The sequence below is a fragment of the Lachnellula hyalina genome (genome assembly GCF_007821495.1).
Source record: "Lachnellula hyalina strain CBS 185.66 chromosome Unknown contig00013, whole genome shotgun sequence".
Classification (NCBI taxonomy): Eukaryota; Fungi; Ascomycota; class Leotiomycetes; order Helotiales; family Lachnaceae; genus Lachnellula; species Lachnellula hyalina.
The window spans coordinates 29149-57135 of NW_022157127.1; the positions used below are offsets into that span (position 1 = coordinate 29149).

General features: G+C 47.9%; 5 protein-coding genes across 5 annotated transcripts; 2 read left to right on the forward strand and 3 right to left on the reverse strand.

Moving 5' to 3' along the window:
• Positions 1-1410: 1410 nt before the first annotated feature.
• Positions 1411-2484, reverse strand: aah1 (Adenine deaminase; the record flags this gene model as incomplete). Its single annotated transcript, XM_031146707.1, has 1 exon — positions 1411-2484. The coding sequence occupies one exon, from the start codon at positions 2482-2484 to the stop codon at positions 1411-1413; it is 1074 nt and encodes a 357-aa protein (XP_031008675.1).
• A 5885-nt stretch (positions 2485-8369) lies between these two features.
• Positions 8370-10748, forward strand: LHYA1_G001728 (putative transcriptional regulatory protein; the record flags this gene model as incomplete). The annotated part of the gene is made up of 1 exon (XM_031146708.1): positions 8370-10748. The coding sequence occupies one exon, from the start codon at positions 8370-8372 to the stop codon at positions 10746-10748; it is 2379 nt and encodes a 792-aa protein (XP_031008660.1).
• A 4537-nt stretch (positions 10749-15285) lies between these two features.
• SOD22 (Na(+)/H(+) antiporter) lies at positions 15286-18438 on the forward strand (the record flags this gene model as incomplete). The annotated part of the gene is made up of 2 exons (XM_031146709.1): positions 15286-17427; positions 17479-18438. 2 exons carry the CDS (start codon positions 15286-15288, stop codon positions 18436-18438), a joined length of 3102 nt encoding a protein of 1033 aa, XP_031008661.1.
• A 2756-nt stretch (positions 18439-21194) lies between these two features.
• LHYA1_G001730 (Uncharacterized protein) lies at positions 21195-25633 on the reverse strand (the record flags this gene model as incomplete). The annotated part of the gene is made up of 10 exons (XM_031146710.1): positions 21195-21280; positions 21338-22747; positions 22797-22901; positions 22957-23027; positions 23082-23308; positions 23358-24287; positions 24338-24508; positions 24559-25267; positions 25327-25546; positions 25606-25633. 10 exons carry the CDS (start codon positions 25631-25633, stop codon positions 21195-21197), a joined length of 3957 nt encoding a protein of 1318 aa, XP_031008663.1.
• A 515-nt stretch (positions 25634-26148) lies between these two features.
• Positions 26149-27367, reverse strand: LHYA1_G001731 (uncharacterized protein; the record flags this gene model as incomplete). Its single annotated transcript, XM_031146711.1, has 5 exons — positions 26149-26282; positions 26335-26445; positions 26501-26714; positions 27038-27210; positions 27268-27367. The coding sequence occupies 5 exons, from the start codon at positions 27365-27367 to the stop codon at positions 26149-26151; spliced, it is 732 nt and encodes a 243-aa protein (XP_031008662.1).
• Positions 27368-27987: the final 620 nt, after the last annotated feature.

Here is a 27987-nt window from a genome sequence, read left to right on the forward strand (position 1 = left end):
CCATAAAAACTCGCATATTTCCATCTTCGTCACATCCGGCTCCTCTCGGGTACGGGTACAGCCCACAGTCCATGCGGCGTTATTTTGTTTCGTTTCGTGGCACCACTCGAATATAAGCGAACAGTGCTTACAATTGCAAGCTGGTGCGGGAATCCGCACTGCTCGAGGTGGAATTAGGGAACGTAGCATGAAATATGAGTGAGACAAAAAGTACAATTCGTGAAATGAACTGTAACTTGATGATCCAGGTAGGCGTAGACAAAATCCTTCGAGTCGGGCGTTAAACGAAAATGGAAAGGGGGAAAGGGGAGGGAACCGAGACCAGACTAGCTTCATTATAACTTTCCAGCCGTTGCTATTACCAACGTCGAATAATCTTGTCACTCATGCCCGGGTTTCATATTGTATGTTATACATCCAGATTTCCAACTTCTAGCGCTTCTTACATATCGAGCCAATCCATATCTAATGTACCAGGGTCGCACAACACATGTACGAGTCCTCCGAACTTTGGTTTCCAACCGCGACATATTCCTAATATGTCAACCCCCTTCCCTCCCCAGACCGCACGAAATATAAGTTCTTTCTATGCCTACCTATTTTCGCCAGGACCCTAGCATCGTTTCGAAAGCTTTGGATATCTTTCTCACCGAAAGACTCGCAAACGCCAAGAAAGTTTCTCCACGTCCCTCCCTGTCCTACTCATTCTCAACCGTCATCGACAAATCAGTACTTAATATTGCAAGCATCTCCACCTACTCTAACATCGCCCTATCGACTAGCTTACAACCCCAAGAAAATGCAGCGTAGAGGTCATCGAGCGTAGCGACCCGGTCCGGCCTATAGAAGTGATTGATATTCCACCACTGGTACCCACGGCTCACGGGATCGGATCCTGCTGCTAAGTATTATTGCGACCACGAACATATGAAAGATGTACTCTTTGCTCGCAAGAGGGGGGAATGAATGTCTATCAATGCAAGTGGAAATGGGTGTGGGTGTGGGGTGCGGGGGCAGGACAGCAAGCTAGGAAGAAAAGGTGGATGCTCATTTTTAACCATCTTGAAACAGTAGTTGAAGGGAATGATAATATGACGTTGAACAATTGGTACAAAGCAAGACAATAAGATACATTGGAAACGGGCTCCATTGTTAAGGCTGTTTCTAAGCTAATCAATCCCAGGCGTATCAATACGGGCAATGATTCTTTACCAGGACTTCACTAAACGGTCTGAATCAGTAACAAAACTAGGGAGTGAGATTTATCGTCAGGTAAGTCTTTTTGTTTTGACGTACGTAGTTGCTGGTGTGCGATATTCAAATCCACATGATGTGAACTGAAAGGAAACACGAACAGACAGAGCATTATATATTGGGTGATATGACAAGCAAATGTCACTATTGACGGACCTAAGACATTTCCTTCCATGCCAGCGCCCAGGCCTCGACTTTCTCCAAGAGAACCTTCTTTCTCCCTTCGTTACACCAACTTCCCTCGATAGAACCTTCAGCAATGAACTTCCAATCCTTCAGGCTAAGGTTGAATGACTCCTGAACAGCGCAATAATTGTCCAATATATATCCACCAAAGTACGCCGGATCATCACTGTTGATGCTGAATCTAACCCCCTCGTCAAGAAACTTCCGAACCGGCAGTTCAGCAACCTTGGTTACACATCTCAGTCGTACATTGCTTAGCGGGCATAGCGTAACCAACGTCTTGTCGTTCGCAACCCTCTTCAAAAGCGCCTCATCATCCACCAACCGAATCCCATGATCGATCCGCTCCGTCTTGCAAATATCCAACGCCCGGGAAACGTACGTATGATCGCCCTCCTCCCCAGCATGAGCCGTTCTCCGGATACCAGCCGCAGCCGCAGACTCATACACCTCTCTGAAAAGCTCCGGGGGGAATCCCACCTCGCTGCTATCCAATCCAATACCGGCTACTGTTCCATTTGAGAAGTGCCCGAGAGCGTGGGCTTCTTTGTATGTGGAATCCGCGCTCTCAACCGGGAGGTTTCTCAAGAAACATAAGATCAACTTGGACGTCAATCCATAGTCCCTCTCAGCCCGCTCTTGCCCAGCTACCAATCCGCCCACAACTGTACTGTATGCTACCCCCCGAGATGTATGCGCTTGTGGATCGAAGAATATCTCTGCATGGTGGACCCCATCCTTGTGTGCCCGTGTAAAGTATTCGTATGCTAGAGATTCGAAGTCGGAAGAGGTGATCAGAACGGACATAGCAATGAAGTAGTAGTCGAGGAAGTCGTTGAGGGATACGAAGCGCTCGTACCTAGCCTCTAGTGCCTCAGGGGACGCAAAGGACTCGTCTTTCTCTGTGCTGGGGAGAGCAATGTTGTTCGTTTTCGCCAACCGGAACAGGAGAGACGGCGATAGTGAGCCCTCGATATGCAGATGGTGCTCACATTTCGGGAGTTCCAGGAGGAACTGGTGGGTTCTTGCTTCGCACTTGCACATTTTAGAGGTGGTGCTTGTTATGGATCGAATCGATTTCTGCAACGACTAGGAATTTCCGTAATAAGGGAGTGTAAACGGTAGAAGTAGCGACAGAACGGGATTGTATGCAAGTATATACAGCCGTCTCCAAGACCTGCCTGACTGGGCTTTTGGTCTTATGTGAATTAATTGACGTCTTGGGAACAAGGAAATTGAGATTTCTAGGAATCAAAAGAAAGAGTAGTGATTATGAAACAACAGAAAGAGAATTGTTTTGCAGCAGACACGACAACTAAGTCCAATTGCTAGCATCCACACCCAGGCGGGGCAGTTGACAAGTGAGGATTATTTTATCGCAGACATTTTTTTCAGATGGCAGAATTTGATGGTTTTCAGGGCGGTGAGCTTGGAAATATGTAGGACCACGGCGGGTGCCGAATGGAAATCAAAATCGGGGGTTTCCCTTATTCCCTTAAGTCGACTTACACCAACCCAATCGGGTCCAATGGGGAAGAACCCGATAAAGTATAAAATGCATACGTAAATGCACGCACTAGTTCGACGCCGGAAGTGACTTAGGGCCCCACCGAAGCAAATAGCCAATTCAAGTCGCTTTTACACGTGTCATGTCATGTCACGTCATGTCGCGTCGCGTATCTGTAACTATTCCCAACTTTTAATATGCGTCGGTTTATATAACATTTCTCTTTACTTATCCCAGCAGGTATTAATGTAAGTCAGATAGTAAGCTTTTAGCGTTACAAATTGATGATTCCAAATGCGTAGAATCAATCAATTATTTGCAATAGAAATGGCAGAAATGTATATGTTATTATCTTAGTTTCTATGGATGCGTATAGGCTGGCCTCGCCAGGTACCTGGCAAGTCAGCATATCCGTGCTTTGCACAATGCATAATCCCTTCCTGATTTGGCTAGTGTAAGTCGACTTAAGGGAACCCACATAATCATATAGTAAGCTACGGAGTAAGGGAAAATACAACCTCTTGGAGACTTGGAGTGGCAAATAGAGTTCGTACAGATGGGGTAGGTACGGTAGTACCTAATGGTTTAGTGTTTGAGCTTAAGCCGTCGTGGAAGTCTAGAAGCTGCGTATAGGTTTTTGTCGCATCCCTTGCCATTCCGATATGTTCATCATAGCCAGACAAGCGCGCCATCGCAAGAGATATGTGTTTCAGGCGAAGCTTGCGAGCAATCTTCAAGAAGGTATAGAACAATTGCCGAAGTCGAAGTCGCAAATCATGAGAGTTACCTCGGGCCCTAAACTCGACCTTAGAGCAGCGAATCTTGGGGAGGAGAATTTCGTCTTCATCCTGGTCAAGATATACAGTACAGGGGCTCATTCTTCCCTGCACAGACATGGACATGGACATGGACACCTGGACACCTGGACGCCAACTATTCGGGATTAGGGGAGCGCTTGATGCGGCAATGCAGGTATGCGGCCAAACCATCAAGGGGCAGTGGCAGTGGCACAGTACGAAGTACGAAGTATCAGATCTGATGTCCGAGAGGAAGAAATAAGTACGAAAAAGAAGCTTCAGAAGGGATCATCGGCTTCGCAGGTACGGAGCATGTTTGCTGTGCTTACGGAGTGTCCTCCGTATACCGAGGACGGAATATTGCGAGCTTGCGACATTAGCATTCGGGGTCCCTTGGAGGCTTGGACGGCATGGCCGGCCATGCCAATTCTTGACGAACCTCCGGAACTGTCATCTCGTTTCAGAATTGCAGAACATCCATTCCATAATCTTTCTTCCACATCGCGTATTTAATCGACGGGAAGTGGAGACCAAGTTTCTGGTAATCCCATGGATCTGTATCACTTTTCTAGCCCGATCTCTTTCTGGGATCGACGTTAAATTTCCCGCAAAGGAAATTTGGCCGCCGAGTGTCAGATTTTCAGATCTTGGGTACACCTGCCTGCTCGGTACTCCGTACGGTAGCAGTCTAAATTACCGGCAGGCTGAGCCGTTCCCGGAAACCAGGATCTGACATGAAAGAAGCTTCTGCAAGTCTTATGCGAAGTATATATAAATTTCCTAGTCCGGCATCACCCTTACTGCCAAAGCATCCTAACCGCCTTTTGTAACGGTGGGAAGTCTACGGGCCTTTTGTAAATCTTCAGCCGTGTCAAGGACAATTTTCCCGCTGGGAAGATTGACAGTGGCAGCCTCAATTCGGGAAGAGGGGCCGATATGGGAAACTTAGAATGCTGTCACCGTACCCATTAGGCCTAACTAGTCTTCCATAGTTCCCAACTTGATTGATATACGGAGTACGCTCCGTAGGAACCAGGGTGCGTACTGGACCTCGTTGTGGATACTCTATCGTATGGAGTACGGAGCTTTCCAGCGTCGGCAGTGCTTGAAGCTCTGTTTCCCGTCTTTTGATTGCTGGAAATGGTAACTGTCAATGCTTGTCCACTATAAGCTATATCCGAATACGCTTAATACTTGAAACCATTCGCAGATACGCATGGAGCTTGGCATAGAGGGTCTAGAAGTTATGCCATATGGTTGTGGGATCTTTAGTAACTTTACATACAGTGGAGTGTCAAAAGTTTGAACACCCCCCGCCACAACTAGCGCCCTCCAGCTCATTGGTGCCCAGGGCATTTTAAAGCGTACTTACTGTATGTATGTACTCGAGTGCTTATCAGATTAAAGCTCGGACAAAGCGGGTGTCTCCACAACACCTCAAACCTTATTATAGTGCTACGGAAGATCCTCAAGATCTATATATATATAAAGGTTAAATGATCTTGAGAGTTAAGACTACTGGAGTGGGATATTCTCGGTATTTCCTCAGCCAGCCTTTTTGAGCCATCAATAACTTCAATTTGTCCTCACAGAACAATAGTACAAAAGCTCTAGACACAAGCATTCGGAGGTTGCATAGTTGCATAGACATTGAAATATAGGACGTAGATTGATACGAATTTCCGCGCTCTGTGTAAGCTTTGAAATTTGAAACTAGAGGACATATATGTTTAATATTCAAGGGCCATACCGGTGAATGCAATCTCGGCATATTCTTGAAGCAAACAAGTTTTGTCTTGTGCTCTCCTTACTCGTATCCAGTCTGCGGCAAAACCAAACTTTCACCAGTCCTTTAAGCCTACAGAAACACATATATACTTCTAATAATATCAGTACACTCGGGTTTTACCACTAGGATTCCGAGGCCGCTGCTTTGAATATAGGTCGTCGCGGCAGCCGGAAGGAACTATGGGACTATGGAACTTTGGAACCGAGGTAACTAGATCCGTAAGATGTTTCGACCGCTGCACGAATATAGGGTACACCAATGGCTGTTACCCCTTCTTCCTTGACGCCGGTACTGTACAAGTTTGCATATATACCTAATTTACGTGTTGGTCCACGCGTGCGGCGTCTCAAGCTTGACGTTCCACAGGCGGTTACAGTACTACTGTACCTCTACCGTACCGTTAATCGGAACTTCTGGCATCAGTTTTAACCCTACAAGGTTAGTAGCTTAATAGCATCGATATGTCCATAAAACACTTGATAATAACTAGCACTAGCCCGGACTTTCTTACTTTCTTTTGACGGCGGTCATAAGCCCAGGCCACGTCCACATCTTAACCGACGCCACCCCACAGGATGGATAGACCAGCCTGAACCATGCAACCGCATGCCTAAATACTGCCGGCGTCCACGTACTCAAGGATTCTCTTCCTTGTCGCCATCTCATCGTGTCTAGCCCTAGTAGACCGGGTGGACTTCTCGGAACCTTCCAGCCTGGATCTCCGCCGCCCGCAGAGCAAAAAGGCTAAATGCAGAGACTTAAGACATGAAACGCCAAATGCACTGCGTTATTGGGCACGTGGCTCTTATAAATCCCGCAGAAGTTCTTGTCACCTAGTTGATTTGACGGTGTGAAAGCTGGTTGAGTGTTACGGCGCTTTTTCGAAGTCATGCCGGTACTCATATTTATATGTTAGTAGAACAGAAACTTCATTGTCATGGACTTGCCAAATACGCAAACATCCTTTACACCAGCCTCGCATACATTTAGCATGCACCGTCTGACTGTCTGGCGCTGCTTATCTTGGCCAAAACACGCTGTCGAGACATTTTCCGAAGTCCCCTGGTGACACCACAAACAACCCGCTGTCCGGAGTAAAGAGCTTCATATAGCAAGGGTTGCAAGTACCACCTCTTATCCGATCACCATATACCCTGTCCTAGCATCCGCGCTCCTGCAAACCAGGATTGAGAGCAGTTTCGCCTATTAAATCTCCTTCCCGGAAGGCTACCTATAGTCAAGACGGCGCCGTGTAGCACTGTGCGAAGATATATCTATCCACTACTGCCACAAAAGTGAGGATAACCATACAGCCTTCTACACGTGCCGTTGCATATCCTGAAGTACAGTCGAGACGTTACAACGAAATCGGGAAAGAAGACGTCTTGAGAAACCGCCATATACTTGGTACTTCATATTCTTCTAGCCCTCGTGTCTTCCATAAAGACCCTCTGGAACCAGGGCCTCTTCCTCTTCCTTACTCCCGAGCGTGGACCTATCAGCGGGCCGAACCTTTCGGCAGAGTGTTCCGAAAGGAGACTGAAGTCCAGGCTACGTACTCTGTATGCAAAGAACGTTACAGGAACGCCCAGTCACGCCACATCCCGAGAGGTTCTTAGTAACCACTGGATGCCCATTGAAACTGTGAAACATCTTCCCCGGTATGTTTGTCAATTTACTTGATTGACGCCCCCACTGGAGCGGCTCATCTACCGAGAAGCCTGCACGAGTTCCTGAAGCGCACCATCAGCAATGCACATCATATTCCTCCCGTTGAGTTGTACGAGTAAATTTATGACAGTAATGTCTACCTGTTGCAACCTACAAGCTGTGGTTCACACTTGCTACAGTACTTTGAAGGGACACTCTCTAGGTCTTTTTGTGCGCCGCGGCCCTGATTCGGGGAGTCTCCCTCCCCCTCTTTTCCCCTGGGTGTTTTGGCGCATTCGTATCACTCATCCCCCCCACTTCATACTCGGAGTACCCACTTCCATGCCCATCCCCTTCCCCTCCCCTGCCGATATCCAAGGTTCTGGGGATGATGGATGCAAGGTTCAGTCATCTCCATCGCTACTTTAACGGAGCAGCAGGGATGTCCAGGTAGCAAGGCAAGCTGGCCAGGGCTCTGCGAATTTTTGCTTCAAATAAGACTTGGATTATTATTACTCCAGATTTCCTAATCAGCCTTAAAGGGGGCAACCTAATGCTTGTGCTTCCGCCATATACCCTCCTTCTCGGAACGACCCACGCCTGGGAATATCGCTCTCTTCACATATCCATCCTCTCCATTGTCGGCAGTTTTCTTTTCCATTACTGGCACTGCAACACCATGACTTTCTCTACTACACACATATATTCTTCATTGTTCGCCACACACCTAGCTGATGACTGTCCTATCATAGGTTGAAGCCCCTCTGGTACGGATTAGCTGCCGACACTTGGTGCCTTTGGCTATTGGTGTCAGGTGGGGTACAATATATCTAGCCCGGACGCACTGAAGGCCTGCAGCCCTGACGTCCCACCAAACTGCAGCCCGGCGAGAAAGATACCAGAAACCACTTCCTGAGGCCAAGTAGTCTTCTGACTGGAACAATCGCTGTTGATTGTTACGTTGTCAACGGCCATTTAAACAATACCCCATCGGACACTTGCGGTGAGGTTTGTTCCCTTCCCGGAGGATCTAACGGTTCAGCAACATCTTGTGCAATGAGGCTGGCCTCCAAACGTTTGCCTTAAGTTCACCTCCTCCGATCGAGCCCGTACGAACAATTGTGCTTTAGTCCATCTACACCGGTTGCTATCATTTGAATAAAATTGTAGATTTCAGGTCTTCAAGATGGCGGGATCATCACATAATACGTATTCCAGGTCTCCGATACCTTCTACGTCGTCTTACGACTCTTCCTCTGTCTCCTCCGCAGCATCGCCTCGAAATCAAGGAGTATACGAAGGAGGCCTTATGGGCGCCTCAACTAGACCGATGAGCGGCCAACATCCTCAACACGCCAATTTACCATTAATTCACAGCGGATTTCAAAACCCCTACAGCTCGGGAGCAACTTCTCCAGGACCACCAGGAATGGACTCAATGGCTGCTTCTACGAGATCCTCGAGTGGTACTCCTGGTCCCTCTGGGTCACAAATGTCGTCTGCAAATTTGCAGGCGCAGAAAAGGGCCTATCGACAGAGGAGGAAAGATCCGAGCTGTGATGCTTGCCGCGAACGCAAGGTGAAATGCGATGCGACAGAAACAACGAGCTGCTCTGAATGCTCGAGTCGGAATGTAAAATGCCAGTTCACCAAAGAGACCAATCGACGGATGTCATCTATCAAGCAAGTGCAAGATCTGGAAAAGCAAATCTCACAAGTCAAGAGAGAGAACTCTCAACTGCGGTCCATGTTGAACATGAGAGATAGTCAAATGGATACAGATAATGAGGGCCCAGCGCAAGCCACTTTGCAATTACCTGAAATCGGTTCCCACCCAAAGAGGAAGCAACGGCCGCCGCCACCCCATGACCTTGCGCGAGTTCGATCGAATATTCGGAATTTTGGCCGAGGGATTTTCAAGCCACCTGCGCCTTACCGTCAAATCGGATCACAAGGACCTTTCAATCACCCTCGTCCGGACCTACCACCGAAACTCATGGCAGACCACATCCTCGGTTCGTATTATGCATCCATGCATATGATCATTCCTATTCTACATTGGCCAACCTTCGAGCAAGAATATGAGGCTGTATATAAAGCTGGGAGTCTGCATGGTGTGCCGCCAGTATGGGCTTCCCTTTTCTTCTCTGTCTTGGCAGTTGGGGTGCTCTTCAGTTCAGATCCGAGCATACGTCGTCCGCAAAAAGGGAAAGAGTTTATCGAGATATCGCACATGTTGACCGACTTGTGGAATGACGAATTTGTCATTGACCATGCGCGAGGAGCAATATTGACGAGCATTTTCCTTACTGAGTTGAATCTCAAGTCGGCAGCTTGGACATGGCTTGCATCAGCTGTCCGGATATCTCAAGATATTGGTCTTCACTCTGAAACTGGTCCATGGCCTATGATCGAAGGAGAAATGCGGAGAAGAGTTTGGTGGGGAATCTATGTTTGGGACCGGCACATGTCCCTTGAGCTTGGCCGGCCTCTCCTGATCGAAGATGCAGACTGCGACGTCAGTCTTCCAGCAGCTATCGACGATCACTATATCCACGATGCTGGTATGCTAGTCCCAAATGGTGTTTCTCCTCTCACCAATTTCATTCTTCCCATTATCCACGTCGTACGTGCGGTGTCCCAACTCATCAAGACGTTAAAATCACCCGTCATCTCTTCCTCAACCCTCGCAACCTTCGATACGCACTTCTCCTCTTGCATGTCTTCCTTTCCACCAGCCTGCCAGCTTACTGCAACCCAGCCGCTGAACCCTCGTATGCTTGCGCCAATCTGCCACCTCATGAACGCACGCCTTGTCCTTCATCGCCATAACCTTACAACTTCCTGCCCACCTGAGATCCGTGCAAATGCAATAGAGCAGTGCATCAGAACATCTTTGGACTCCGCAAACCTGTTCGCGCGGGCCACGGCTTCATCAGCGTCTTTGCATCCCGCAAACCCCCCTTTTGGCCCGACGGCCAACGCGATGACATGTACGCATATATGGCGCTGTACATTATTCCTCCTTTTCGGCGGTCACTTCGACGCAGCTCTCACCTGCATCCGCGCATCAGCTAACGTCGCCACACTCCGAGACGTCAACGTCGCATGTGGACGCAACGTAGCCTTCTTCCTCGGAGTGCTCATTGAGAAGCGGCGTGCGGGCGGGATGGCAGGCAGTCGAGGATACCGCGGCGAGCCAGAGATGGACGAAGAGATACTGGCGTATGTCTCCGGCGACCTGCAAGCGAGCACGGAGAATAGCTGGGTGTGGGCTGGTAGTGAGACGGGGATGAATATCACGGCGAATAGTGGTGCGGTTGGACCAAGTGCCACGCTGATGAGCGGTGGTAGGGAGGAGGGAACGACGATCTTGACGGATGTAGAGGCACGAGATTGGGGTGGGTGGGAGAGAGTCGAGTATCTGGTTGGTGTTCTGGCGAGGGAGCAGGGCGGCTATGGGCATCCCTTGCCTCCTAGGTATGGCGGTCCTCCTGGTAGCGGTTCTACAGGTCCAGAACGAGATCAGAGGAACGAACGGATGAGCATTACAAGCATCATATGAAATGAATTATTGCATCGGCGATTTAGGGACGCCTGATTAATTAATGGGCGGTTACGGTGCATCATTGAAGAGCATTGTGTATATAAGCATAGGGACGTCATTGGCGGCATTAATGATACCATTGGGAAGCAGCGATGGAGGCGAAGATTCAGAGTATATACCACGGAGTTGGCGCATAAAGAAGGAGCATGCATTGGGGTTGCTCTCTAATACTACCAAAATACACGACACGATATAATTTGCCGTCCCTGATACCACTCACTGAATGTCTATTCCGGCACAACAAGTAGTAAGTGAGGTGAGCCTCGGAGCAGAAATAACGTTTATCACAAGCCGGATTTCAGATCCTGTTCAAACTCTTCTAGAGTCTAGAACTTCTACTACTACTTCTAAGCCAAACTATTATCTATACGAGCGACCCGCAATATAAACATTCCTTATTACTAAAATCTAGCTAGATCTTTTATGAGCTTACCTCCGAAACTATCTACCTATCTACCTAGGAACTCTCCTTTAGCAGAACCTGTACTACAAATACTAGCCGAGTACAAGTCGAAGGAGAGGCCCGTACTTGTAAAGAAGATTTGTTAAACGCGCGCGCGGTACTGATTTAGTAGATGGGAAGCCTAATAAGTACTTACTCTATTAATAGGACCTTAGCGGCGGAGGGGATCATCCATCATTCACCAGCCGCAAAATGTGGGGGAAAGAACAGCTTGAATAATTGACAGCAGCGTTTAGTTATAGCTAAGGAAAGAGCTTATGATACCTATTTTATGGGGTTTTCTCGCAACACTACTCGTACAGCGTACTACTTGACCCAGCCGAAATATTGAGACCAGGGCAGGGCATCGTACTATACGCTCTTCGGTACATTTGATTTAGAGTAGCCCTCTGGAGTAGCACGGAGCTAGAGGTGGGGTGGTAGGGCTAGTATGAGCTTTAAGTGTAGGTGAGATTTAGGCATCACGTAAATGGGAGAGATGAGTGAGAGATATGGATGGGAGGCATTGTACTAGTTAAGTGATTATGCGTTTCTGGGGAAATGGAGGAATCAATGGGAAATGCTTTGCACTAGTAATGATGGGTTTGTGAAGGAAAGAGATAGAGATAGATGGCTTTGAAGATAGTAGTATTTTCTTTGATATATATGAGGAAAATGGATGTGAACAGATCTATTAGATGCTTAATTAGGTGGGTATCTCTGACGATTCGTAGCAGCTTAGCTTGTATTTCCGCCCACTTCACACAGCCCGGTTTCCGCAGCGTCGTTGGCTGGGGCTTGAGTTCATCCTGTCCAAGTGGATGCTCGGAGTTGGTACTGATAGCTATGCTCTCCAGCTCAGCCTGTGTCCAAGTCCTCAATCTCCATTCGCATCTCTGAATAGAGTTCCCCTAATGGGTATCCGACTCGTCGTGCACACATTACTGTCAGATTTCGCGACTCCTTGAAATGGTGGTTTACCCGTTGGCCTCAGGCCAACGGGTAGCAGCCATTTTCTGCGGTACCGTGCTTCTTCGAGGATACTGCCGTCTTCTTGCCTGCCATTTTCTTCGAGGTTGACAATAAAGCTAGTTCGGGCGATCATGAGACATATGTTGTTGGTGGCGTCGCGGTATGCTTGTGAACATAGGATGTGGAGTGCTCTGTGGCGGATGTCTTTGTCGCGGCAGTATAGTGCGGTAGAATAGAGACCCGTTTCAATCCCAATGTCGAGATTGAAAATAGGCTCGAGTTTCGGCGATTTTTGGGCGGATGTTTGAACGACAAATCGAGAGAGTTCGACGATCTCTCTGAAATCGGGGACATACTTGTCGAAGGAATATTCCTCTGAAATATGTCCCCGCAAGTGAAATTTCAGCTTCTAAGGCGTGGATTGGAAGTAGTGCTGCGCCCATGGAGGTTTCTGTGTCTAGAGAAGCTAGAGAACTATCAAAAATAGGGTCGAAAGCTTTGCACCACCGCCTATTATCCTGAATATACCCATTGTGATCTCCTAGAAGCAATTCAGGAATATGACATGGATCTAACGATTCCTCTCGACTGTCTGCCGTATATGCGTGACCAGATTCGCTTTTGATCGAGACGATGCGAGTGAACGTCTATCCCACAAGATGGAAAGTTCGCCGTAGGAAAAGCTCCTGGTGGTTGCTTCGTCAATGCTCGAGAACGATAAGGGCATATTTTGCACTACTGAGGTACCCTCACGCCGTCTGAACTGATATCGCTTAAGTTGCCTTTCAATTTCCCACATTGTTCTATATCTTTGCATCTGTGGCCCTGGCGTTTGGGTTGGTTTGGAGTCCGCTATTGTCATAACGCCGTGGACGAACCCTGGCGCACGAATTCGCTCTATCTATCATCCTCGATAATGCTGCTATTCAGTGAACCTAGCCCAGTTGCCTTGTGAGGAGAGTTTTCAGTCCATCCATGGAGAATGTCGTAACCTACTTGAGCATGCAGATATGCTGTATTAGGATCCTGTAAATATGACTCGATGCAATTGACTAGCAAGCATGCTATCAACGTCTTCCGGAGATGAGCAATTTTGTCGAGATCTGGTGTCATCCGCCGCATCCCGATAATAGCCTTGTCGTAGGTAGCCAAGGCAAATTGTCGATGTTGGTTTGCTATGAGCAGACTATTAACCAGGGAGCTCTGGTTTCACAGCGGCATGTGACATCTTGATTATCCAGCGCTCCTATGGCTACCAAGGATCGAAGCACAAACGGCTCGCTGTGAGACGATTGCAACATTGCATGCGTCCAAGCTATAGACTTGCGAAAGCCTGAAGCTCTCGCGAAGTATCATCTTGTTGGAAGGCGCAGAAGTAGTAAGCTTCGCGTTCAATAAATTGAAGGGCCTTGGCAGGTCGGACTCGGACAAGTTCATTAGACGCCTCTTGAGGACGAACTGCCCTCTAAGATTCGGTACAGCCAGTTTTGTCTCGGTCTTCCAATGGCAGCTTCGGGACGATTTGCCACACGCCTGGTAATGGGGTCTTGTTGCATTGCATTTTATTCGACGGCGTTCTGAGGCCACATTAGTTTTCAGTTGTGATTGTAAATGCGGGAAACTACTTACTACATGTCAAGCAACCACCAGGTAATCAATTTCATGGTCGATAAGGTAAAGTCATGGCATGGCGTGGCATATGGTATGATGCCACGCCATTCCATGTCCAGACCAGACCGAGTACGACCCAAGATCGCAAAGAGGGCCTCCAAACCTCCCCTCCACATGTTTGGCGCACGGTCGCTCCTTCCTCACCCTCACCGCCCAGACAAGAGCCCCCCACTTCGGTATGCTGCTTTGGGCCTTGGATGGCTTGGCAGAAAAGTTCCTTTCATCCAATGTCCAATAGCCATGACGTATCGCCCACGCGTAGCTCCTCTGACTCGTGGGGTCCAATGTTGTTGTAGCTAGAGCATAAAGTGGACATGGAACCAGAAAAAGCAATTGTGACACTATTCAGAGCTATCAGACATATCCCAGGGGTGATTGGGATAGCTATTTGATTCCTTTTTTTGGTTGTTGGCAGCTGAATATAGTATGATGGAGATTGCAGGGTACTCGTAGGGAAGGGAAGCAACACCTTAGAATCTAGATCACCAGGATCGCGGTCCCTTGTCTTGCCCAGACCAGCCAAGCCGACAGACCCGATTCGACCGAGTCTTTCTCTCCCACCGAACTTCTCTTCTTCACTCCTCCTCGGTCTGGGCATTCTTGGCTATTTACTTTTATCTTTGCGACTCGTCCTCACGAGTATAAAGTGCAAGCTTAGCCCACTCGGCTGGTTGAAAAAAGGACGGCACCAGCCAAAAGTTCTTAGCCGACTTGGCATCTTCAATCCTCAATCAAATCACATCACCACCCGCCTTTCCCATATTATTTATTCCGAATCGCATCGCCATTTCTACCTCCACCTCCATCTTCACCTCCACCAAATACGACCTTCGCGGGACTTGACAATCACTGACCGTGCGCGCGCAGTAACCGGACCAGTGGTACCATCCGGGAGAAGGAACAAATAACTGTACATATACTGACGGAGCGGCGACTGGGCGCACCAACAGTCTGAATGCTTCGAGCGCATCCAATACTCTTGACAGAATCGACCGACTGGGGGATCAGGAAGGGCAAAGGCACGGGTACCTGAACACAGGAAGGTGCACAAAAAAAAAGGAAGGAAACACTTTAGAAAAGATTTCACGCCCCCCGCGACTTCACCACAAACCGTTGCTTCAACTTCAGGCATCTCAATTGCTAGTTGTCCTGGATACTTGTTCCGTTGAACGCTCCTGCTGCGTGGCAGCTCTGCGAATCGGCCAGTCACTGGAAGACCTGTCAGATAATCAATCCAACAAAAATCGCGACATCGACCCCTACCTACCTCCCACAGACGATCACCGAGAATCCTCTTGCGAAAACTCTACAAATTACACACCTATGCTGGCCTGAAACTCCTCGATTACAAACAGTATAAATTTTGACGACAAGCTTCAAAGCCGAGTCTTCAATCGAATCGCAATCAAGATGGCGTGGGAGCACCTCTCGATCAATCGGCCGCATCTGGTCTATATCATCCTCGGTGGCTTCACCTCCTTGTTCATGCTGTGCTCCTCATTCATCAAGGAGCGATTGTACATTGGCGAAGCAACCGTAGCCACCATTTGTGGGGTCATTTTCGGGCCTCACGCGGCGAATCTGATCGATCCAGACACATGGGGTAACACGGACCAAATAACACTTGAATTCTCCCGCATCGTGCTCGTTGTGCAATGTTTTGCCGTCGGTGTAGAATTACCAAAGTATTATATGGAAAAGCACTGGCGCAGTGTGGTGTTCCTGCTAATACCAGTCATGACATTTGGATGGCTGGTTACAAGTTTGTTCATTTGGTGGATGATACCTACGCTGAACTGGCTAGAGAGTTTGTGTTGCGCGGCCTGTGTTACTGCTACAGATCCTGTCCTCGCCAGTTCCGTTGTTGGTAAAGGCAAGTTCGCCAAAAGAGTGCCGAAACATTTGAGAGATGTCCTTTCTGCCGAGTCCGGCTGTAACGACGGCATGGCATTTCCATTCATCTATCTTGCTCTGTATATTATTGAGTACAGACATGAACCCAATGCCGTTTCCCTTCATTGGTTCGCAATTACAATTCTGTATGAATGTGTTTTTGGGGCCTTTTATGGTTTCATGGTTGGATACATTGGCAGACATGGCATTAAACTAGCAGAAAAGCACGATCTCGTGGACCGGGAAAGCTTTCTCGTCTTCTACTTCGTCCTCGCCCTGTTCTGCGCTGGGTCTGGAAGTATCCTAGGTGTTGATGATCTACTCGTCGGTTTCGCTGCAGGTGTCGGATTCTCTAATGATGGATGGTTTACACAAAAGACAGAAGAATCTCACGTCTCCAACGTCATTGATCTGTTGCTCAATCTGGCATATTTTGTCTACCTTGGCACAATCATCCCCTGGGAACAATACAACAACGCCGCTATTGGTCTTACGCCGTGGAGGTTGGTTGTCATTGCTCTTTTCGTCATTTTCTTCCGCCGGATCCCTGTCATGATGGCACTGAAACCTTTGATACCTGATATCAAAACATGGCGAGAGGCTTTGTTTGCGGGTCATTTTGGCCCCATCGGAGTCGGAGCTATTTTTGTTGCTATTCTTGCCAGAGCTGAACTGGAGGGAGGATCAACCACACCTTTGGCAACGTATACTGACCCAGAGGCGAAAAACTACATCATTGTTGCGCTTATCTGGCCTATCACAACTTTCCTCGTCATATCATCAATCCTTGTCCACGGCTCATCAATTGCAGTTTTCACGCTTGGTAAGCATATCAACACACTTCACTTAACAATGTCATATACAACAGCTGGCCCGGACGGCCCGAATTGGATGAATCGACTTCCGCGTATCTCGTCCACATCAAGGTCACAGGCGAAATCTGTCGCATCAGAGACAGATGGAGAGCCACTAGACTTGCCTCCTGGGTCTCTTCCTCCTATTGGCATGCCAGGAAACTTTCTTCGCCGTCAGAAGGAAGAAGACAACCCGAGTCATAACGGAAGTCGGGCGTCGTCAATCATCCCACGCCGACGCAAGAAAAAGTGGGACGATGGTCACGGTCCTGGAGGTCCTGTCAGCGAGTCTGCAATTTATCCTCAGCGCCGGAGTCAGAGTGAAAATGTAAGTGTTTCAGATACTTTGACACCCGGAGAATCCCCAGCGGAGGCAAACGATGATGACGAGAAGAACGAGGGCGAGCTTGGAGAGGTGCAGGATGACCCTGAGATGCACGAAATCTTGCACCGGCATGAAGACGATGAGAAGCGAGACCAACATCGATCGGATGCAGAGCGACACCCGGAAGCAACAGAGGTTTACCAAGAAGGGGATGATGTAATTATTGAAAATGAAGACGGGGACGTCCTAAGTACCGAACTCAGTCCATCGAGGACCCGTCGAAAAATCAAACAGGTCGAAAGGGAACCTTTCGGAGATAAAGATTATCCAGCACACGGGGTCAAGAACCTCCGGAAGAAGCTAGGTGTCTGGATGCACAAGGACGAGGCAGGTGGAGAAATCCATGAGAATCCCCAAAAGACTAAGAAGGAGCACCACAAGACGCGTGGGCCGGCTCTAGCTTATCAATTTGGTAATACTGTGAGTTACCTGTAGCGCATTTATTGGGTGGCCACTGACTCTTTCCTGTAGATTATCGTTGAAGATGAAGACGGAGAAGTTGTAAAGAAATATGATATTCCCGCAGGTGCGAAGCCCCCGCGAGAAGGCGAGCCAAGTGCTACACGGCAAGGCATTCAGCGTATGGGAACTTGGACTGGTTTCAGTAGCAAACCTTCCAATGCCAACGTTGGGGCATCGACTTCAAATACTGCGACGCCAGGTGTAGTTCGTCAAGGCATTTCAAGGATGAGCACATGGACGGGCAAGAAACGAGGTGAAGACGACGGTGAAGATGACCAAGACGACGACCGGCGTATTAGGTTTATGATCGGTGGCGCTGGCCGCCGTCTAACCAAAGAGGATTTCCTGAAGGAAATCCAAGCTCTAGACCCACAGGCTCGAAGTGAGATTGTTGAAAATAGCAATGCAGACCCCGCGATGAAACTTGCAGCCAAGAAAGACGCTAGTACCGATAGTCCTGGCAGCAGTAGGTTGCTTAAGGCCGTAGGTCACCAAGCAGCTTCCGGCACCCGCACTGCAACAGCTCTAGGCGCAGAAATGGCACGTCAGCGGGGAGCGCCGATCATGGAGCAATCAAGCGACAGCGATGACGAACGCGCCGTACGAAGAAGAGCTCCAACCAAATACAAAAAGCAAACTTCGCCCGGCAAGCAACCGGCGTCTCCATCGACTAATACGGGCGAAACCGCTCCAGAGCGCAGGAGAAGAGAGAAGGCTCTAAAAGGCATCGACGATGTCACTCCTGCGCAAAGAGGTAGAGCAAGACAAGCCGAGCCGGATCTGGACGACCCCGAGGTTGAAACAGCAGCGGAGAAGCGACGGAGAGAGGCTGCATTGGGATTTGGTGATGAGGGTGCGGAAGATGACAGTGATAGCGAAGATGATGATACGCCGCGTGTGCCGCCACCTGTCGCAAAGCCACGGGGTATTCGATTCGCAGAGAGTCCTCAAAGGGGAGGAAAGAAATAGAGCATAGAGAGATCATAGAGAGACGATTTAGAGTAGCGGTGTTGGTTTCTTTGCACTTTTGGGTTTCTTGGAATTGTCAACCGGGTCAACTGGGACAACGACATTGCATTTTACATAAAGCGACGCATCGACGACGGTACGATATTGGAGGGATTACATGAATATGGATGTTGTACGTATTATAAATGGAGGTGGAGCGTACGTTGAGAATCTTCGTACGGGGACTGGGGACGGGGGGGCGCCATGTATTCACATGCACATACTGTTCATATATACGCTCTCGGTCTCTGATAATCATATAGCAACGCATAGCATGCATGGCACATTAGTTTTCACATCAGCGAGAAAGCGTTTGATGGGGTTTCGATTGTTACTATAGGTCATATTTCCCCTAGATTTGGGACGTCTGTCGTAAATAATATCCTAGTAAATCAATCTTTCGTTTTGGCTGGCGATATCTATTAAGGGAAGGCATTGTTCTCAATCCTTAGTGTAACTTCTAAGAATTAACCTCTTCATTCTAATTTTAGTACTTTTCAAGCAGTTACTGACACGGGACGTAAAGGCCCACCTGATGCACCTCGAGGGCAGCTTACATAAGCAGCATCTCACACTCTCAATATGCTCTTGGTGCTTCAACCCTTACCGAGCCTTCCCATGCTTCTGTCAAGCCAAATTCTCAAATTGAATACCTCATCCTACCAAATCACTAAGATACTCGAACATCCCACTGTCATCCAAGCCAGCATCGTAAAATCACGTGACTCTCATCAAGACCGCATATTCTGCATTTCTATTTCCCAGCAAGCACTGAAATTTCGAAATAAATTATCTCTCTATCAATTGGACAGGGTATGTGAGGTTAAGAGGTAGTAAATCATTAATAATAGAGTGCGTTTATACTTTAGAGGCTTAAAAGGGGGAAGTCGCTTAAGCCCCTTGCTGTAGTGCGACCTGATAGGAATCTAAAATGATGCAAAAATAATCTGTACTCAGAAGAGTTATACGAGGGAATCGAACCCACAATATAGATCTATCTGAGAAAATTTTCCAGCCATTATAGTTGGCATAACCTCATACCACTCGCTAGAACCTGCTAGGTTCTACCGTTTGATTATGCACAGATTCAGTTCACAAGAGCAATGTACACCTTTCAACCAAGCATCTTTAAATACTCTGGTATACATACGGCACTTTACAATCCAAAACTGCACATGTCACTTCCTTCGTCTACATTCATACTCACTTCTCATCCGTATCGCTTCTTTTTGCTAGTCCAATGTATTACAACATCAGCCAAACTACACAAGATTGACTCCATTATTCCTTGCTCCCACAATCAACCTTGTGCTCATCAACCTGTCCAACGCATGCTTCTTGATCGACCGCAGTAAGGTATTCGCAGGAGGATAGATCGTGGCTATTGCCAATCGTGGGCCCGGAGTCGGATTCGTCGCTGGAGGATGAGTCGGGGCCATTGCTAGTACTTGGTAGACAGTTGCTGGTGGAAGATACAGGGCTATTGTCGCTCGTTGACTCGAAGTCAATTTCATCTGCCAGTTCTTCCAGATCGTCCTCGGACTCTAACTCGGAATCGGATTCGTCGTCTGAGTCGGGCTCGTTGAGTGTAATAACAGAGGGAAGAATTAAGCGGTTGGCTTCAAGTCTTCCAAGGGACTCGTCACACAGCTGTTTCTGTATGACTTCAAGCTTAAGGTCTTCGGAGTCGGAGTCGTAGAGACATTCAGCTTCTGGCAGGTGAATAGTCGAGTGATCAAAAGTAGACTACGAAAATGTTAGCAAGTACGGGATGTAGGGGCCAGTAAGAACCGACTTCGACATCGAGTTTATAGCCTTTCTCAGTCTCAATAACCTCTTGCTTCCAAAAGGCATCAACGTCAAAATCAGGAGAGTTTCCCATCTGGGCAGCGGCGGCCATTAATTCAGTCAGCCTCTTGCCTGACTTTTTCTTCCAATTACCCTGGCCATTCCATACATCTGCCTTTTCCTTGCACTGTCGTACCCAACAGGCTTCGAGGACGGGACGGTCGATGAAAGGGTTGAGGTTGGTTTGCTTGAGTTTCAGTATATACCCCTTGTATCGATTTTGACTAGTGAGGTGTTGAAAGTTGCCGCTGACTGCAGGGAAGGTCAATTTGGCGCGAGCGTAGCCAGGTCGCTGCGCTACATGATTTTCATGCAATTTCCTGAGGCCGTCAAACTTCTTGCGCTTCTTCTGCTTGCCAATAGCCATTATGCGGTCAGTCGACGAGCTACCTGGAGTACGTAGGTGTAGAGTTGCAGATTGGTTTGAGTATTTAGAGCGTGCGTGAAAACCAAATTGTAATTTTTGAACTGCAGGTCGGAGTAGGTTGTGCGGGTGGGCGAGAAACGTGGTATCAACCGCAAACAATCGTCGAGTGAATTGATAAAAATATAAAGAAACGATTTGGCAACTCTTATTCTATTGGCAGGTACAAGGGTTTGCAGATGGGTTTGACCTACAGCAGGGACAGGTTATAAAAAGGGTATGCTAGCATGTGTCAAGAGATGCATTTGTAAAGTATTTGAGAAACTGAGATTGCATACATACAAGCAGCAAAGATTTCTCGCACAACTCCAACTTACCATTGCCATTGCCACTGCCAATCACTGCCAGCCTCAGTAAACCTTTGGTAATTGAAGGATGAAAGCAACCGTTTTGGGGGGAAATATCTACGCATTTTTCCCTATTAATGAACGAGTAAACGAAACCTTTATGCTTGAAATGTTGGTGTTGGGCGTGTATCAAGACGATCTTCAACTTCTTCACCCTGTGGCAACTGGCCATAACCACCACCCCCTTAGCGACAATCAGTCAGTACCCCCCCATTAATAACATGGACTTGGAGTAACATACCTGGAGTATTGATTTCGATACTTTCCCCAGCCTTCACATTAACCACCGCCATGCCCCCAATACTAACCTTTCTACCCCCTGTCCTCCACACAAAGTTCCTCCCCACACTGCCGTCCCCACCACCAGCCATCCCATACGGGCTATATGTCCTCCTTGTACTAACAACACTAAACTTCAAATCAACCCTCGCCTCAATCTCCCTCACAATTCCACATCCCCCTTGAAACTCCCCTACCCCTCCACTTCCTTCCCGTATTTCATACCTGCGTACCAACACCGGCGTACGTTTCTCAATGATCTCAGGATCAGTGATTTTGGTATTAGTACTATGCACATGCACACCACTCGTCCCGTGCCACCCCGGACCCGCACCGCTCCCGCCGCCAATACTCTCCCCGTAATTCCACCCCGGGCGCACATGCCCAGTATCAGCATCCTTGCCACCCATTCCCCAGCCCAACGAATTCGCGCAGCCTTGACTTGCAGCACACGCTTGGAACGCTTTTAAGATAAGGTCCGTTACGCGCTGGCTGGCGATTGTGGAGCCGGAGATGGCGACGGCGTCAGAGGGGTTCAGTACTGTGGAGGGGGGAATGGTGACTCGTATTGGTGCTAGACAGCCTTCATTGAGCGGGATATCGCTATCGATCATAGCGCGCAGAGAGTACATAATTGCGGATGATGTAATTGATGGGGGCGCGTTCATGTTGCTGTATGTTTCTTCGCCCGTACCAGTGAAATCAAAATGTGCGAAGCCTGTTTCGGGATCAATAGTAATTTTCACTACGACTGGCGTTCCGTCGTCATAGTAATCGATAGCTTGCAACGCCTTGCCGTTGAACCTGGAGTATACTCGTTGTAGGTATTCGCGGATTGCGAGTTCGGCGTTCTGCTGGATGGAGCGCATGTAGAATTGTACGTAGGGGAGGCTATAGGATCGGCAAAGCTCGCTGATGAGATTCAGGCCTTTTTGGTTGGCTGCTATTTGGGCCTTCAAGTCCGAGATATTGTCGTTTAGGCGCCGGGTTGAGCTGCAGCCTGGGAGATCTGCTACTGCTAGGAAGACTTTGCGGATAGATTCTTCTTCAAAAACGCCGTTGCTTACGAGCTTCATTGCTTTGATAGCGATGCCTTCTTGCCAGAGCTCGGTTGCGTCAGGAGCCACTAGGTCAGTCAAGTCAGCATTGAAGCAGATTGTAGCCCGATAGAACCAGCTAGCAGCGCTTGCAATTCCAGAGCTGGCCAAAAGGAGCCTATCAAAAATCGCTTGGTACTTACTACTAGTTATGCCAATGCCCCCAATATCTGTGTGATGACCACGGGAAGCAACATAGAAAATAATTTGTTTGGTTTCGGCGTGAAAAGCGGGAGTAATCACAGTGAGATCGGGAAGATGCGTGCCTCCAGTTTCTTGAAATTCGTGTCAGTAAATCTCATAGATTAAGAAAGAATGGCTAACCAGGATGGTTTGTCAAAAGAACATCACCAGGGTTGAGTCTGCCTTTCCAATGCTCATGTTGCCATTGGATAGCATATTGCATGGAGCCCAGATGGACCGGAACGTCTAGTGGGGAGGTCTTTTTAGCAATCTAACTAGATACAGCTGGAAACTTACTTACGAGGTGCATTTGCAACTAGCTTTCCATCAGGGGAGAAGATGGCGCATGAAAAGTCAAGTCGTTCTTTTATACTGGGAAACGTTAGCATTGATGGGACGCTGCTGAACATAAATGTAAGAAGTTACCTTGTGCTAATAGCTATTCGTTGCAAAGTGTGGCCCATTTGTTCTGCGATGGACATGAATCGATGCGCGAACATTGTTAGCTGCACGGGGTTGACGACCTCACAGTCTTCTCCACTACTTCTCTTAGACTCGGGGCGGTCTATAACAATATGCGATTTGAGGATTGAGACTATTGATCCGGACTCAATGAGGATCGTTTGCGTTGCATCTAGGATTAATGCGGGTCCCTTTGAAGTTAGCAAGTATCAAGAGATAAGGGGAATGGGATGTTCTTACAGAAAAACGTGTTCCGACTTCTAACTCGCTGAGGTATAAGCGCGGTATACTTTTCCACGCACCATCTAAGAAAGTTCTGTGGACAGCAGTAAAGGGTGATTGAGATACATTAGTCGAGATCGATCCAAGCTCATCAAAAAGACTCTCCTTCACCTTAGCCATGTCCATATTTCCAGTCCCTCGTACACGTATAGTATCCACAACGATTGGGCGGCCAGCCAGCTCAAAAGCAAATTCACGGCGATGCTGATCAACAAATGCTTTGACGAAGTCATTGTCTCGCGGTTGGAGCACACTAATATTGGTATCTGATCCCTCATAACGGAGACTAGCATAATTCTCGTATTGAATGAAGCTAGGCTTGATGCCTTGAGCGATTAGGTCATCTTCAGCTTGTTTTCTGAGTGTCGCCAATTTTTCTAGAATTGACGGCAAGGTTTTGGCTGACGCTGTATATGATACAGCAACAGACTGATCAGAGACAACGCTGGCAAGACCAATGCCGTATGCAGACAAAATCGAAGAATATTTGTGAATAATGATGCGCGGGATCCCGAGGTTTCGGGCGATAGAACAAGCATGCTGGCCTCCTGCTCCCCCAAAGCTTACGAGATTATGTGAGTTCAACGCGTGCCCTCGAGCTTCCGTAATATTTCGAATGGGCCGACTCATGGTCTCGTCAGCCATCTGAATGAAACCAGCAGCGACGTCTTCTGGGGTGAAAGATAACCCAGTGTCGGAGTTGATTTCAATGGTTAGATGCTTGAACCCTTCCTTAACTACTGCTGTGTCCAGCGCTTCATTGGCGTTAGGACCAAAGATGGAAGGGAATTGCTCTGGAACGAGTCGACCTAGTAAGAGATTGGCATCTGTGATTGTCAGGGGACCTCCTTTCCTGTAGCATGCAGGTCCCGGATGAGCACCAGCGCTCTCGAGAATCTATTAGCTGAAAGTATCTCAACAGCACAACTTGGACTTACCTCAGGTCCAACTACAAACATCTTATTTTTCCATTGTAGGATCGATCCTCCTCCAGCCGCAATGGTCTTCACGTCAAGCATTGGCGCAGCAATGGTTGTCCCACTAATAGTGGTATCGAAGACATGTTCAAAGGAGCGCTCGAATCTCGAGACGTCAGTACTTGTGCCACCCTAACTTCGGTTAGCATTCGTGCGCAAAGTATATGTTGTTTAAAGCATACCATATCAAACCCAATGATAGGTGTTCCCTCCTTCTCATCGTAACACGTCTTAGCGATGGCAACTACGCCACCAGCTGGCCCGCTAAGTATAGCTTTCAACCCCGAAAACTTGCTGCTGCTTACAAGGCCACCATCCGATTGCATGAACTCAAGCCTTTGTGGTTGAATTGAGAAGTTGCCAGAAAACCCGTCCACAAAGTCCCGTACGGTTCTCGCCAGGTAAGCATCTGCGCATGCAGAATTTGCTCGGTTCACGAACTTGACTTGTTGACTCAAATCCGAAGAGATTGTCACAAAGTCGAAACCAATTTCTCGCGCAAGTTCAGCAACCCTTCGCTCATGATCCGGAAAGATATGGGAGTGAACGAAGCAGACCCCAAGCGATTTGTAACCTGCGCTTTTCAATTCCACTAGCTGCCTCCTGGTGTGATCTTCGTCTAAATCTTCGATAATTCTTACTACATCTCCGCTTGCAGTTTTGACTAATGCCGTGTCGCTGAAGTCATGGTTGCAAGGGTACGGATTCAACACATAATCCTCAATCGTGACGCGCCCAGATATCGGGACCACCTTGTCGTAAAGTACCCCAGGTCTCCTAATATTGAGATCAAATAACTTAGGTCGTGTTTGATTTCCTATCAAGCATACATCCTTGAAGCCTCTTGTAGTCAAGAAGGCAAACCGTTCACCTTTCCTTTCTAAAAGAGCACTGGCTTCAGGTTAGATGTGAGACGGTGGTAGCAATGACAACGCGAATTGATGACTAACTTCGTAGCAACAGTTGTGCCGACCCTGATCCACTCTATAGAACTGCCATCAAGTAGTGTACCAGGCGCGACAGGCTGGCCGGTCAGAAGTTCCAGCACTCTGCGCACAGCCTCTGTGAGTGCATCCTCGTAACTCGAAGGGTCAACAGAAAGAAGCTTGAACATAATCTCTCTTCCATCTGAGATACTAGCCCAAACGTCACAGAAAGTCCCCCCTCGATCTAAGTCAAGTTAGATTCGCGTGAGCCTTCACCAGCTTTTTATGGTGGGTCGGGCGTACCAATTGTTATCTTCACAGATTCTGGCATAGCTACTGTGAATGGGTAGCAAATAGGAGGCAAAGAACTTGGTGGATGACAGAACAGTGAGTATAGAAAATGTATGACCCCGATCTCTCGGGCCGTATACAGGAAAGAAACAAACTGCCCGTGAGCTACACCCGAGAAATAATGACATTTTTTTCTTGCGATCTAATATCTGCCCCACTAGGAGACGTCTTGTGAAGACGGACCAGTCATTGTCTTAGATCCTGTATTATAGCAACAGAACTAGCGGGCCTACTCGGGACCAAGTTTATCGAAATGGATATTATTACGAAGTTTAAGTGGGATGAAGGGGAAGGCGCGACGCAAAAGTGGTGTGGCATAATTGGATGACTAAGGTCTCGCGCTAAATACATTGAAATGTCCTCCCACGCTCACGCCCGACGGGCTACAAAGTATTTGGCGCTCCGCAACATTGCAGTAGCTTCGTTGTAAAATTTACAGCTTCATTGCCACTGTCTCGCTATATCACGTTATTATGTAGCTCATCTCTGATAGCTTTACGAAGCACCCAGGAAGCCCCTAATACAGTTTAGAACTTGTTTGTTTTTCTCCAAGTGGACACCGTGATTAGCATTCTCTACGATTACCAGCTTGCTATTAGTTACGGCGTCTGCGATTGCTCTCGATTCGTCTAGGACGTTGTTGGTATAGAATCATTTCATCAAAACGGAGTAAAGACTCACCAGGCGGGCATATCCAATCCTTCTCCCCTACGATGACAAGCGTCGGCGTTGTCAAATCTTTCAGACTAGCTCTGTAGTCAAAGTGCTTTTGTGACGGACTGTACAGATCATCTGATGAGGGTATCAATTGATATGTTGCAAGTGTTCAATGCTGGGACACACCTACTATGGACTTCAGCGCGAAATTTGGTTTTTAGGTTTCCCGCAAGAGATGCATTTGGGTCATATGTGGCTTCCGAGTACAAAGGCCCCAATGCGAACATGACAAGCCGAAAATGCTCATCACTGTCGAATTTATCAAATACCCCATTGACCAACATCTCCTTTGATGCCAGAGGCGCCTTGGACAGTCGTTCCATCAATCGTTTCAAAGCACCGTCCTCGTCTCAACGCGGTCAGAATTCAAGTCTCCTTCTTGGTTTAGGGGACCTACGATGCCATGAAGGTGCAGTCCCACGTAATATCAAATGGCTTACATGCTGAGAGTACTGCTCCAATGAATTAGTATAGTAATAGGTTGCGATTTTGAAGAGAGCTGCGGAGCTTAGGAGCTATCTCAGAAGCCGACATACAAGTTCCTGAATCAGCTCCCAGCTCCAAGGTTTACATATAAGAGAGCAGCATTTTAGATTGAGAGTAAGCCTACCTGAATGGCGTACTGCTGTGCTAGATAGCCTCCAAAACTGCCTCCTAAAATAATGACTTTGCCCATTTCGCCGGCAAAGTGTTGTCGGAGTCCATCAATATCATCAGTCAATTGCTGGAATGTGAAAGGACCTGTCACCGAACTCTCTCCATGACCGCGCATGTCGAAGGACAGGACCCGATATGCATTACTGAGAGGAGAATAGGCTTTGAAGTCCCCGGCATGGTTTCCTGATCACATTACGGTTATCCGGAGTGTTTGGATGAACATACAATCGGAGGACAAACCAAAACCACGGCCGCCATGTAATGTGATGATTAAAGGGTTTTCTGAAGATCCCTCAATTCGATATGCGAAATCAGCACCATTTATATGTACCGCCTGCATCTTGCTGAACGGCTTCTGAGTCGCTGTTGTCGGTACTCGCACGTGATCGCTATATGTTGACGGTTGCACAAAAACTTCCGGAAAGGATAACTAAGTGGCTAGTTTATTATTGGAAGATTGTATCTGTTCTCGGGTATTATTGCAGACAGACTGAATGGAAGATGGCCTCGTGGCAACCCACTTTTCTTGACTCGAACACCCAGCGCTATATCCCATTCTTGACAAAATTGCAGAAATTTGGAATATCTCAACCAGGGTAGCCGAGTACTTAAGTTAACCACAAACGTCTACCTCCGTAAGGCTCCATCTCGGCCTGATCTACATCTTGGCCGATTCTTGGATCCTTGGATAAGGCGGATAGACATGATTTCGGCCGATATCCTCCTAATAATAATCAGGGTCACGGATTCCCAGCGTATCCAAGCTCTTATCGCACGCCATTGATACCCACTGATTCGTGATATCTTGTTCTCCCAGAAATGGGGCTTTCTTGTCCTAATCGTACGGATAATATGATTCGATAGGAGGGGTCAAGAGTGAAATTTCAATATGAGGTTGATCACATCGCATTTGGAAATGTTTAGATAGACGTCGCGAACCTCTCCAATTGCATTTTTTTA